Genomic DNA, 13,687 nt, shown 5'->3' with positions numbered 1-13,687 from the left:
ATTATGTTGTAACATGGAACATTAATGCAAATAGCTTCCCAACTGGAACGTTAAGTAGATTCTCAGTGGGGGGTTAACAAAAAGAAAAATAAAAGACTGGCTTTTGCTTAATTCTCTTATGTTCCAACATCTCTTCTGAAGCCTTAATTTTTAATTTCTTTTGAGTTATTACCATTGTCCTGAGATGGTGGTCCTTTCTAGAAAACAGTAACTTCTTTCCTAATGATCCATATCCTTGTTCTAATTGTTAGATATCCTTTCTGGAAATACTACACTTAAACCTTGATGACATCTTTAAAATCATTTTAGTGTGGTAACTATAGCTATGTCGTGGGTTGAATTTGGATCCCCTAAAACATATGTTCAAATTCTGATCCCCTCACCTGTGGAAGTAGTGTCTTTGCAGAAGGAATCAAGTTAGAATGAGGCTTTACTGGAGTAGGGTAGGTTCTAAACCAGTGACTGGTGTACCTTTAGGAATAGGAAAATTTGGATACAGATGCACACACATGGAAGAAGGCCAAGTGGAGAGATGGGTGGGGAGAATACCATTGACTATGGAAGCAGAGATTGGAGTGATGCATCTACAAGCCAAAGGATGCCAAGGATTGTGGGCAACACTAGAAACAAGAAAGAGACAAGGAATGAACCTTTTCTGGAGTCTAGAGAAGGAGTATGGACTTTCCAGCACCTTAATTTAGGGCCTCTTGCTGTCAGAACTATGAGAGTATAAATTTCTATTGGTCAGAGATATATGGTTTGTGGTAGTTCTTTAAAATAACAGCCTTAGGAGTATTTGGCCAGTCTGTTATCCAGGTAGTGAGGAGAAAATGCCACTAAAGGAGATGATCCGCCACAGTTGCCCTCTGGGAGGATGGAGGAAGGGCTCCTGAGGCAGGCAGGTGTCAGTCTTAGCAAGGTCAGCATCAGCGGATTAGTGGCCTGCAATGACTGTGCTGTGCTCAGACCCAAGGTGAACCTGCCTGAATGGTCTTGGTCACGAGGGTAGGGAAGAGTATACAGGCTGAGGATTCAGATGGAGGACTTCAAGGACAGGAGGAGCAAGCAAGAGATCCGTAAGAATGAGGCTGAATGACCCAGATCAGATGCCCTGAACCGTCCTTAAGGAGACGGGAAGAGTGGGAGGTGAAACAGGGAGGAGGTGGGAGGGAAGAGCAGAGCCCAGGCTGTCCATTCACCGTTTCTCACGTCCACCCCCAACACAGAAAATAACATCTGTACATCTTGAACTCCCTGCCTGCTCGTCTTTCTGAGTCCAAATGCATGCTGCCACACCTCTCAGTGTGCTTCATACTTACCCTTCCTCCTTCATATCGTATACGCTGTAAAACTGTGTGGTTCTTGAAAGGGATGTTTTTCTGGTTTGCGATTATACTTAATCAGTGTCGCATGGACACTGTCAATTTACATACATATAAGTTACGTTCCCATTTTATGACTTTTAACTCTTCAGATTAAAAAAATCTTTAATCTGTATCTCTGAGTCTTCTAGGCATAAAACAATTTACAAGATACATTTTAAATTTCCTTTGTAATTTTTAGAATGTCTTGTATTCTAATAAGGAAAGTCCTAGATTTGTTTTTGTAGAAAATAGTGCAACGTGGAAAAGGGAAGAAATTAAAGCCACATCTGCCTGCTTGTAGTAGGGAGTGTATGAATGGATGTTTGTAAAATGGAGCAAAACACCTGTGTATGTTGTATTTCAATAAACTGGGGAAATAAACCGAATTGTTTCTGCAGAACACTTATTGGAATACTAATCTTTCACTTAAGTTGTATCTTCAGAGAATTTTGATGCCACTAAATAGTCCTTGAGTGTAGCAGTTTATATCTAATTGATGTTCATGAGAAACACCACTTTTTTACACAATTTTTAAAAATTTATATTCTTCTTATTTTTAAAATTAGGATTTGAAGGACCACAAATGCATCATCACTATTTTAAATGGCACTGTATTTATTTATGAGTTTGAGCATTGTTTTGTGATGCTGGACCATTTTCCTGTAGGGATGTGTGAGCATTTCTGTTTGCATTTAAGAGTTCTTTATATGTTAAAGATATTAGCCTATTGTGTTTGATATTTGTACAGTATTTCTTTTTGTATTTTCACTTATCTTTTAATTTTTATGATTTTTTTTGTTGTAGGTGTGAGGGGATTCAAGAGGCTGTTTGGCTTTTTTGTTTTGTATTTCATTGTTTCTGTTACAGAATCCTTCTCCATCTGGGTATTGAAAGAAATTATGCCTATTTTTCTTAGAGCTATTTTATACTTCAGTTTGCCTGGAAATTTTTAAATATATGGTATGGAGTAAAGATGAGCTTTTTTGAATAATTAACTGACTGTCTCACTAAGGTTAATTAGTGAATTGTCCTTCCCATGTATGTCTGTAATGCCTTCTTTACTGTAATAGTGTTATTTTTAATCTATATTTAAAATTGAGCATGTATTTTATGATGCTCTATTTTTCAACACTGGATGATGATCATCTGGTAATTTAGACAAATTTTCCTTTATAGCAAGCTGTCATATTAAGATACATACTGTATTTTTTAAAAAATATTTTATTTATTTATTTGACAGAGAGAGATCACAAGTATGCAGAGAAGGAGGCAGAGAGAGAGGAGGAAGCAGGCTCCCTGCTGAGCAGAGAGCCTGATGTGGGGCTAGATCCCAGCACTCTGGGATCATGACCAGAGTGGAAGGCAGAGGCTTTAAACTACTGAGCCACCCAGGTGCCCCCATACTGCATTTTCTTAATTCATAGACTTCAGAAAGTGAACAATTGATGCAGACTCTTAATTTTTAATCTGCCAATAGCTTAACGACCGATTTTTCTTTCAGCGAAACAGTATTCTAAGTGTTTATTACAGACTGTGTCTCCAAAATTGTCCTGAGTAGCTGTTCACATATTCCCATTTTCCATGGTGTGATTTTCAAGGTCATTGGGTCTATAAGATATGGATAATATTAATGAGTATTGTTCTTTGAAAGTAATGCTCCTGTGGATTATCCATTATTGCATAAATCATAGTGTGCTTTGGTAATTTGCAAATAAATAAAAAAATCTTTTCATTATTCCTCTTTGTTTCCATCTCTTTGTTTTAGATAGTCCACTTTTTAATTGAAGGAAGCTGCTTCTGTTTGGGGGTGGCTGGAGAAGTGAGAAAACCACATGGAAGACTCCCAGGACTTAAATGAGCAATCAGTAAGTCTCATTCAGTCTCCAGTTTGCTGCAAAAAGTTGTGACAGAACCACTCAAAATCATACTAAAAGCAATATATTATAAAAATCAAAGAGTTTTGTAAAATACATATATATAAAATTTTGAATTCTCTTCCAAGGCTATAAAACAAACCTTTGGAAATATTATTCCATTCCTGCTTAATGAGGTCACATTTTGAGGTCTCTATCAATTGTTTGGAAAGCTAGTGGTAGAAAGACTAGGGCATTTAAATCATGCCAAGTATTTTCAACAATCTAAACAATTTTGCAAACCGTCTTTATTTCATTTTATTCCAGAAATGCTTAGATCGTGCATATAGTGTTGAATGTCAGAAGCTTAACAGGAGAAGTGTTACCAGCATACCTCTTGTTCATTTCGGGGATGGCAGCCACAGTCCTCCTGTGCTTTCTCAGAGTGCCTATGTTGCTAGTTCTTTGCAGAGTGAAGTATGCATAAGATTGGTGGCAGTCACTCTGAGATTCTGCTTTCTCAAAGCGAAAGACTTTATGTGGCCTTTGCTCCTAACTCACTATTTGTGCCTCCATGGCACTGATACGTTAGTGTGTGGAACAGAAGTCGGGGGGAGGTCTTCCCTCACACTCCTACACTACTGCCAACTGTGCCTCAAGCTGTTGCTCCCACAGACCACTAGCCGTGTCACAAGTGAGGAGATATGGGAACCTACCAAGTGTGTATTATGCAGATTGACCTTGTTCTTTATGTTCTTTACGACCTTGTTCTTTGTATGAACATGACTGGATCTTAGAGTCTCGTGTTTCTATGAGGCAACAGAAAAGAGTGCATTTGTGTATCATCATGTGGTTCTAGAAAATACTTCTATGACCAGCTTGGTTTTGAAATACAAATGAATCTATGTTCTGGTGAATTGTGTGCCATTTTCAAGTTAATCTGATTCTAAAAATACTTCATTTAAAAGAAGAGGTGATAACCAAGTCTTTAATTTACAAGCAGACACAACCATTGCATAATTTCATGGTATATTATCTTAAATAAAGTAAAATTATTTAATTTTACATGGCATCACAATGCAACAACAAAAAAACCAAAACCATAAAAGTTTAAAAAAGATCTGTCAAATGATAGAGATATTACTCTTCAAAAGTTTCCTGAGTAGACAAATAGCAGTTAGGAGGTGGGGGCTTCCAAGTAGTTATTTTTTTAAATGCTTGTTATCGAAGTGTGGACTCCAACAAAATGGATGATAGCATGATGTCACCCACACCATTGCTTGTTTATGGATTTATGGATCCCAGTGGTGTCAGAGGTCTGTAAGCGAGACCATATACGTACCTGAGTGAATAATGTCATTTTAGTGGTGCTGCTTCAGGAGAGGGCCACTGTTGATCTGTACTTTGCTGACACACTGAGGGTTACTTAAAGGTTTGTGCACATGCATGTGTACGTGTGTCTGTGTGTGTGTGTGTGTGAGAGAGAGAGAGAGAGAGAGAGAGAGAGATTGACCAACTGTCGCTGTTTTCCCGAGACCCTGGGATAACCCGGGACATGAAACTAATGCTGGTGCTGTCCTGGCAGACAGGGATGGCGGATCTCATTGCATGTGTATCCTCAAGAAGGAATATTTATTTTCAATGTAGTGTAGGTGAAAGGGAATATGTTTTTATGTTTAACATTAGAATGAGGTTATTATGCAAGATGCTTCATACGACCTTTTACAAAGTGAAACCCAGCATTTGTAAATCATAGCTTCCTCTGGCATTATTTCAGGACTATGGAGCTCAACGTTTAAAAACAAATTTTTTTTTAATTTTTTATTTATTTATTTATTTTTTTAAAGATTTTATTTATTTATATGACAGACAGAGATCACAAGTAGGCAGAGAGGCAGGCAGAGAGAGAGGAAGGGAAGCAGGCTCCCTGCTGAGCAGAGAGCCCGATGCGGGACTCGATCTCAGGACCCTGAGATCATGACCTGAGCCGAAGGCAGTGGCTTAACCCACTGAGCCACCCAGGTGCCCACAAATTTTGTTTTTTTTAAAGTTCCTGGTATTGCTAATGTGCAGCCAGGTTTGAAAATCGGAAATCTGGTGTGGTTTTCTGGCTTCTTGGCTTAAATTTAGCTACTGAATTTGTGGTGAGAATGGGGGTGATTTTGAGAAAAAGAAAGAATGCTCTCCACTCCCATCCCCTGCCCACTTCCCACCTCCCCCCACACTTTACATGGAACCCTCCACCTGAGGAGTATCATCTGGTCAGAGTCAAATGGGAAGCTCCTGCTCTGTGGAGTGGTTTGACGGGCCATCAAAGAGTGGGCACTTTGGGGTTAAAACACGGGAAACTTGAAGTTTGTGTCAAGTGTTGATGACTTAAGGGTTTTGGTTTTATAAAGATTGTAAAGCCTTTCTCCCTCAGCATCCTTAGACTTGGAAGAACAGACATGCGCAGAGGGACCATTGGGACTGTTAATGACATACCCATGATACCATGGCTAGTAAACGGCTGAGTTGGGACTTCACACAGGTCTTCTGACTCCAAGTCCAAAGCTCTTTCCAGAACATCAGCACGACTTATGGTTTTGGGGTTTTCTTATTTTGACATTCATCATTACAAGAAATGTCAAAAAATTGAATCAACCCCTTTACATTGAAATGATTTCTATTTGAGTGAAATCTTTAAATAACATTAAATTTTATAGAATATGTTTCAAATATTTTGAAAAATGATACATAGTCTTTATTAAGATACAGAAAAATAGAGTAGAATGAAAAGAAAATTCATAATAAGATGAAAGGGAATTTGCTCAGATCACAGAAGAATTTCTTCTTTAGGCATAGGCATAGCAGTGGGTACCAGTTATTGCACATATAGACTGAGTCTGGCACTTCCATATTTTCTTTCCATGGAATCGTCTTGTGATGTAATTGTTATGGTCACCGCTTTACAGGTGGAGAAACTATGGCTTGGAGAGTGTCAGGGTCACTTGGCTGTTAAGTAGCAGAGATTAGAACGGACCCCATGTTTATCTGGTCCTAAAACCTATAATGGATTTTGCAGACACAGCATAGTATAGTGGGTAAGTACTTGAGCTTGAAATCAGAAATCCCTGACACTTCAATACTCTGTAACCATAAGGGAATTACTTAAACTCTTCTTCATGTGTAGCATGGGGAGGATAATAAAAAGAAGCTATATGAAAGGCTTAACATATGCCCCGCTTAAAGTAGAAACATGGTAAATGTTAGCTGTTATTACAATTACCTGACATATTCAGGTGGTCTTTAAAGAGTATGCATTCATTCTTGCATATCCAATTACCTTCTGGCGACAGCCCTGCCTGGAGGTGCATAGGTTTAAAAACTCAACATATGGCAACTGAACTCACAAGCTCTCCTTTCCCAACTTTTCTACCCCTCTTTTTTGTTCTGGTTCTTCTCATCTCCAGGGATGGCATCCTCAGCCCTGGGGTGGATTAGGTCAGAAAGCAGGGACTCATCCTCATCTCCATTTCAAACTCTTGTCTTATCTTAATTTTTCAGCTCTCTCAAAGTGTTCACTCTGCTACAGCTCTCATTTGGATCTCTATTTTATCTCCTGACTCTTTTTTTGCTTTCAGTTGCTTCTAGAGTGGTCTTTCTGAAGTACATACCTGATCATGTGGCTGTTCTATTTAACATCCTTCACAGGCCCTTTCTTGCATAAGAGAAAGTCCCAAGCGTTCAGTGAAGCTTACCTCTAGCTCTCTGGTATTCTTTCTGGCTTCTTTTGGTTCCTGGAATCTTCCAGGTCCTCTGAGGTTTCCGTGTCTTTTCTAGTGCTGTATGTAGCCTCTTCCCAGGTGGGCCTCTGCTCCACGCAGGTAACTAGTAGATCTGGAAGACTCCAGATCTTCTGTCCCTCTGAGATGGGCTTCTGTCCCTCTGAGATGGCCTTTTTCTTCTCCAGACTGTCAGGGGCCTCTACAATGTGCTGCCAATGGCATTTACCTCCATCCTGGGACTTACCCCACAGAACTGAAATCTTATCTGTTTATTTACCTTTCTACTGGATTATAAACTGCTTAAGAGTCATTGCAAGTCTTGTTCATCTTGTATCCTTGCTTCTTAGCACAATTCTTGCTGTCATTTAATGAATGTTTTCTTCAAAAGCTTCTATATACTGTTACATACTAAGGTATGTTATTGAATAGCCTGACGAATTTTAGAAAGTCAAAATGTTATTCTCAAAATGGATTACTGACTCATGATTTCATGTTTCATTTACATTTTTTAAAAAAATTACACATAACATATAATACACACAGCAGCATGTAATCAAAACAAAGTGTGGTTCTTAATTTTTTTTTTTTTTTGTATTATATCTGGATCTTACTTTACAGTCTGGCTGAGAACATCTAGGGAATTTTAGGAGGTCATCAATTAAAGTAAGGTTTAGTTTTCATATTTGTCTGAAATTCTATATTAGAACTTTCTAATTATTTAGAAACAGTTTTATATCCAGTTATAGCTGACTGGTTTTTAACTATCATTAATAGAAATAAATATGAATCTAGATTATGCATAGCAGTAGCTATATTAATAATAAAAAGTTCCTTTGATACTGTGAAATATGTTATATTCCCTGTATTCAAATAAAGACTGAGCAATATTTATTGTTTTTATAGCTTCTATACTATCTTTACACATTGAGATATATTGAGGTCCTATATGAATGATGGGCCATAGACTTTTTTCCTCATCTTATTCATTCATATCAAAGTGAGAGCGGGTATTGCCTAAATTTATCATCAAACTAGAAGTTTGGGGAAAAAAATATTGCTTGTGAATTTTACTGGTGGGTTATGGAGTAAAGCATTAATGATTACCAAGTAGACTGAGGGAGAATAAAGTTTTTACTGTAGGGTGGCATTCCCTACTATTAGACATTAAGGGCCTGACTTCCTATATATGTCAACATTGTTACTCTTAACTTGAAGCACTTAACTTGTTATTGATGACGTATTTCCTTTATAGAGGTGTAAATTCACATCCATTAGATCCATTTTATATATATATTGCAGCAGTGTTTTTAGAAACTTATGTATATTTGTAGATACTAATAGTATTTTTTACATCAAATTTACTAACTTAATAATGCAAATTAAAATTCTAAAGTTAGTTTAATAAATTAATCTCTTTTCTGTCTCAGTTTGTTTCCCTTAGGATCCTAAATGACTTTAAATTATTCCCCAGTTCTTTGTTCTTAGAGAGTCTATGGATCATTTTGATTATAGCCACTAACCCATCTTTAAAAACCTGTGCTCTTTTCTGAGTGATTTGGACAGTTTTTAGCTGTTGTATGGAATTGATATGCCAGCCAAATCACCCTTTAGACGTACAGCTTCAGAATCACCAGTTTGTCAATGTTTCAACACCTTGCTATAAAATAATTATTTTGATTATCTTCAATTTAAATTGATTTTTCATCTTTGATAATGTGGCATTGTCCAAATCCTGGAATCCCATTATTTTATTGCTTTTTTTCTTAGATACTCTAAATCAATTTGAGCATCATCATGTAATGTATTTTATTTCGATCTAACTAAAATTATTTTTGAGGCTGCAAATCTGTTAGGAAGAACTCGACCTTTAAACTAGTCAGAAGAATCATGTTCACAACAGGTGTTTTTGCACCACTCAGTGGGACAGTATATTTCAGAGTTCATTGGAATTTTGGCTAAAGGTAAATTACTTTCAAAACTGTTATAACTCCCAATTGCCAGTGATATCTTTACTTTGCAATTATATAATAGAGTACCTAAAAAGTAGGTACAGTGAATTTAAATTTTAATTTTTATTAGTCACTAAGGCTTACTCTTTCATTTTGCACAATTTTTTAACTCTAATCTCTATGTTTTTGCATGTGTTGTTAAAGATTCATAAAAAGATTCAATGAATCATCTTTTACGACCTTCTAAAATTATGACTTAATTTTATTAAAACCTCTCTACAAATTTTAGAATACACTTGGAGACAGGGAGAGCCCCACAGAGTACAGAATATGGATTGTGACTGTATATCATTTGCTGTAATCTGGAGAGTAAATGTTAGGCTTTTCTTCTGTCACCTGTGATCAGCTGGTAGCAGCTGTCCCTGTTGAGAAGGATCTTAAAGCTTCCTCCTGGCTCAGTGGAAGAGAAACATTATGATCTTAGTGCAACCTGCCATGGACTTGGTCAGGAGTGGGAGTGACAGAGAGCCTCACACCTGCTGATCTGGGGCTGGACAGTTGTCAGAAGCTCTGAGCACTTGGCTTGGAGAGTATAAATGCAAATAAGAGCCATAATATCTTCAGGTACCAAAAGTCTCTTATCTGAATTTGCAGCTTACATATGGTCTTTTGATTGTCCCATAATTCTGTCTTAACAATTAAAATGAAAATAACTGTTTATAATATAAATGTAATATATTTCTTTCTTGCTTTAATAATTCTGAGAAATGGGAAAATTAATGTAATGGAACTTTTGCTGTAAGGTATACAGCAAACGGAAAATGTTGGCTGATGAAAAGAGCTTGCATTCCTTGATAGTGCTTTATGTGACTCATCCCATTAAACTGCCCCACAGGGCAGGCTGAAGCTGATCTTGGAGATCTTATTCAGGGTTGTCACAGCTAGAATGTTGCACTGATGGATGTGGGCTTACATAGTCCCCTTCCAGAACCTATACTGGTAAATGTATTATCTTACCTGCTTTGATCAACTTAAATGGTTTTCAGACCCTTCAATACACTTGATGTCTTTAAGTATGCATTAAAACTCAACTTGATCTTAGCTTATTCAAATAAAGAGCAAATGTTTAAATATCCTGGGTCTTGGTGAGAAATAGAAGTTATTTTCCCATCATTACAAACCCACTGTATAAAGTTCATTACTAAATATTTTGAGCAGACAATCATAAGATAGCAGAATGTATGAAAATTGAATGACAGTTCAACAAATTCAGTTAAAGAAATATTTAAAGAGTCCATGTTCTCTTTCAGGAACTTTGTTAAACTGAGGATTAAAAGATAAATGTAACATCATTTTTGTGCCCCCCCCCAATTTTTGTTTCATATAAGACTATAAGGTGTTATTTCAACTTCTAAAGTTATTTTATTTTATTTTTTAAAAGATTTTATTTATTTATTTGACAGAGATCACAAGTACGCAGAGAGGTAGGCAGAGGGCGGTGGGTGGGGGGAGGGTGGGGTGGGGACAGTTTCCCTGCCAAGCAGAGAGCCTGATGCGGGGCTTGATCCCAGGACCCTGGGATCATGATCTGAGCCAAAGGCAGAGATTTAACCCACTGAGTCACCCAGGTGCCCCTATTTTATTTTATTTGTGTTTAAAGATTTATTTATTTGAGAGAGAGAGAGCGCATGCACGTGGGCATGCAAGTGTGTGGAGGACAGAGGGAGAGACTCTCCAAGCAATGTCCACGCTGAGCTCTGAGCTTCAATCTCACAACCCATGAGATCATGACCCAAGCCGAAACCGAGAGTCAGACGCTAAACTGACTGAGTCACCCAGCCCTGTGAGTTCTAAATTTATCTTAAAATGAGTTTTGGACAGTGGCAACTAATTTCTTTAGTGAATATTTGTGAAGAAGTGCTGTATTTGAAGCATGGTGTTAGATGTTAGTAATCCATGGTGGACAAAATGGACAAATACTATTATTCCCATGGAGTTTATATTCTTGTTGGGGGAGATGAACAGTAAATACGTAGAGTATGTTGGATGATAATAAGTGTAAGGTGGAAAACCAGGTAAAGTAGAGAGGAGGCTAGGAAATTCTGGGTAGAATCCCAAGGTAGGTGGGAAGGGAAGACCGCAGTTTTGGAAGAGGAGTCAGGATCTTACTGAGAAAATGGCATTTGTGCAAAGACTTGGGGAAGGTAAAGGAGTGAGCCCTATGGGTATCTGGGGAACGTGGGCTTAGTTAGAGAGGATAGCAACTATGAAACTGAGCTGGTGGCACAGCTCATATGTTCAGAGGATAGAAAGAGGCCAGTATTGGTGGCTGTGGCGGAGAAAACAGGTGGAGATAACAAGTAATCAGGTTGGAAGTGTGAGGTGGAGGAGTACAGTGTATGTAGGGGTTTGGGGGCCATTTTAAGAGCTTTGGCTTTAGCTTCAGCGACTTGGGAAGCAGTTGGAGGGTTTTGAGCTTAGGAGCCACATAATGTGACTGAAGTTTTTAAAAAACCACCCTGTCTCCTTATTAAAAACGACAGTTATGATGACAAGAGTAGAAACTGCGTTGTTGCAGTACCCAGATGTGAAATGGACAAGGTAGCAGTGGCGTGGGGGGTGCAAAGCGACTGGATTCAGGATATGTTTTGAAGGTAGAGCCAGAAGACTTGCTGATGGGTTGGGGGTCAGTAGCGAGAGAAAGGAGTCAAAGATGGCTTCAAGGTTTTCATCTTGAGCAGTGGGAAGGATGGCATGGCATTTATTGAGTCAGGTTAACTTATAAGGAACACATTGAGGGTGGAGATCCAGGAGTTCAGTTTTAGACATGGGAGCAGAGACATTATTGTGTTTTCACCAATGCTGTTTCATACTCCTCTTTTCTGGTGCATTGGGAAATACATTTTCTAGCCTCCTTGCATTTAGATAGGACAATAGGACTAGTTTTGGCAAATGAAATACAAAGGGAAGTGCTGTACATATCATTTCCAGGTGGAAGCAGTGAGAGACTGCTGTGTGATTCTTTGGTCCATATGTTCTTCTAAGATGAAGAATGAGGAGGAGGCTTCAGGTCAAGGTGACAGAACCCTAAGATCGAGTGATGCTGGGTAGCCGAGACACTGTGGGGAGGACAGATTTCTAGGACAGTATTAAGCAACTGAGTTCATAGAGACATATTAAGTTTGACCTAATATTAGACATTTGAGTAGAAATGTTAGGAAGTCAGTTAGATGTAACCATTTGGAACTCAGGAGAGAAGGTTGGACTCAAAATATAAATTTGGAAAGCTTTAGTAGATCTGCACTACTTAAAGAAAGAGTATTGGGTTGAGATCACCGAGAGAGTAAACCTAAATAGAGACAAATTAAAATGACTGAATTCTGAGGCACACACATTTAGAGCTTAAGGAGGCAACAGTTTACTTAAGGTGGTTGCTTGATACCATGATACCTATAAATACTAAATTATGCCATACGGTATGTTACCATAATCAGTAAGTTTTCTTTCAATATGCTTTCTTCCAAATTTTCCAAAAATCACATATTATATCTGCATTACTGGTTACTGGGTTGGACTCTCTCAAGGAAGAGATACAGCTAAATAAGAATTGAGATGTTATTCACTTCTCTGCATTTCGATCCAGATAACAAAACCATAAATATTTAGAAATCAGTCAACAAATATTTATTGTTCTCTGATTGCTGTGTTTGTAGATGTGAGGTTTCTAGGCATTACAAATTAGCAAAGAATTGACCTTCCTCAGGGCTTCTCAGTTTCGGCATTATCGACAATTTGGGCCAGATGGTTTCTTGCAGTGGGGGCATGTCCTGCGCCTTCTATAATGTACAGAAGCATTTCTGGTATCTACCACTAGGTGTCAGTAGCATTCATTTCCCTCCCCCACTTTCTTTTGTGACAATTGAATATGGCTATAGATGTGGATGGAGGTCTTCTGGCTAGAGGCAAGAATCACTGGTCTTTGTTATGTCTGCTTTCAGTGAGCTAGTTGCTTATGTATGTATTCCCTACAAAATATTTGAGGAGGTTTATCTGAACATTTACTGTGATATGCTATACTAAATTGTGGAGGGAACTGGGATGAAAAGGCAAACACAGTCTCATATAGAGGTAAGAAAGCAAAACAATATTGCCAAGTTAGCAGTGGAGAATAGTAAGTACTATGCAGCTTAAAAAAGGTCAAGAAAAGAATTATAGGTAGGCTAAATCATACCTTAACTGGATCTTGAAAGATGAGAAAATTGGACACAAGAAGGTCTATCCTGGCCTGGCAGATAGTCGGAGTGAAGTCTAAGAAGCATAAAATAGAGGACAATAAGTTCTGTACAAAAAATGCGAATGAATTAGAATTTCTGAATCAGAGCTTTGTGGGAATGAAGGTGGAGGGTGGTGGGAAAACCAGCTGAAAAATCCTGAGACCAGACTGAAAAAGATCTTTGAAGTCAAGGTTAGATATTTATATGTTGCTTCATGTCTAGCATGATGTTTGTCACTACATGAATTATAGAGATTTGCAAGATACTGTGTTGTCTTTTGGGACTTTTATCTTGGACATAATGGAAAGTTACATAATTTTTGAGCAATAGAGTAATATTTTTTAAATGATATTTTAGGAAAATTAACCAGATGGTGTGAAGATTAGTCAAGGTGTGAAACTGGTCAAGGAAGATGGTTTGGGAGATCTTGAAGCAGTTGACATGTGAGCTGAAAAGGGCATAAACCAGGTGAACAGACCT

The 13,687-nt window shown here is 38.0% G+C and overlaps 1 protein-coding gene across 3 annotated transcripts in view; it reads left to right on the top strand.

Annotated features, from left to right (window-relative positions):
• The window catches only part of EYA4 (EYA transcriptional coactivator and phosphatase 4), a 272,068-nt gene that overhangs the window by 25,167 nt on the left and 233,214 nt on the right, over window positions 1-13,687 (top strand). For all 3 annotated transcript variants that reach the window (XM_059177515.1, XM_059177516.1, XM_059177517.1), the window contains exon 2: window positions 3,130-3,229. In XM_059177515.1, coding sequence (XP_059033498.1) covers window positions 3,197-3,229 — 33 coding nt within the window. In that variant the 5' untranslated portion in view covers window positions 3,130-3,196. The remainder of the gene's footprint in view (window positions 1-3,129; window positions 3,230-13,687) is intronic.

Source organism: Mustela lutreola, chromosome 6 (assembly GCF_030435805.1).
Source record: "Mustela lutreola isolate mMusLut2 chromosome 6, mMusLut2.pri, whole genome shotgun sequence".
Classification (NCBI taxonomy): domain Eukaryota; kingdom Metazoa; phylum Chordata; class Mammalia; order Carnivora; family Mustelidae; genus Mustela; species Mustela lutreola.
Note: the sequence above shows the minus strand (reverse complement) of the source record. Positions and strands in the feature narration are given on the sequence as shown.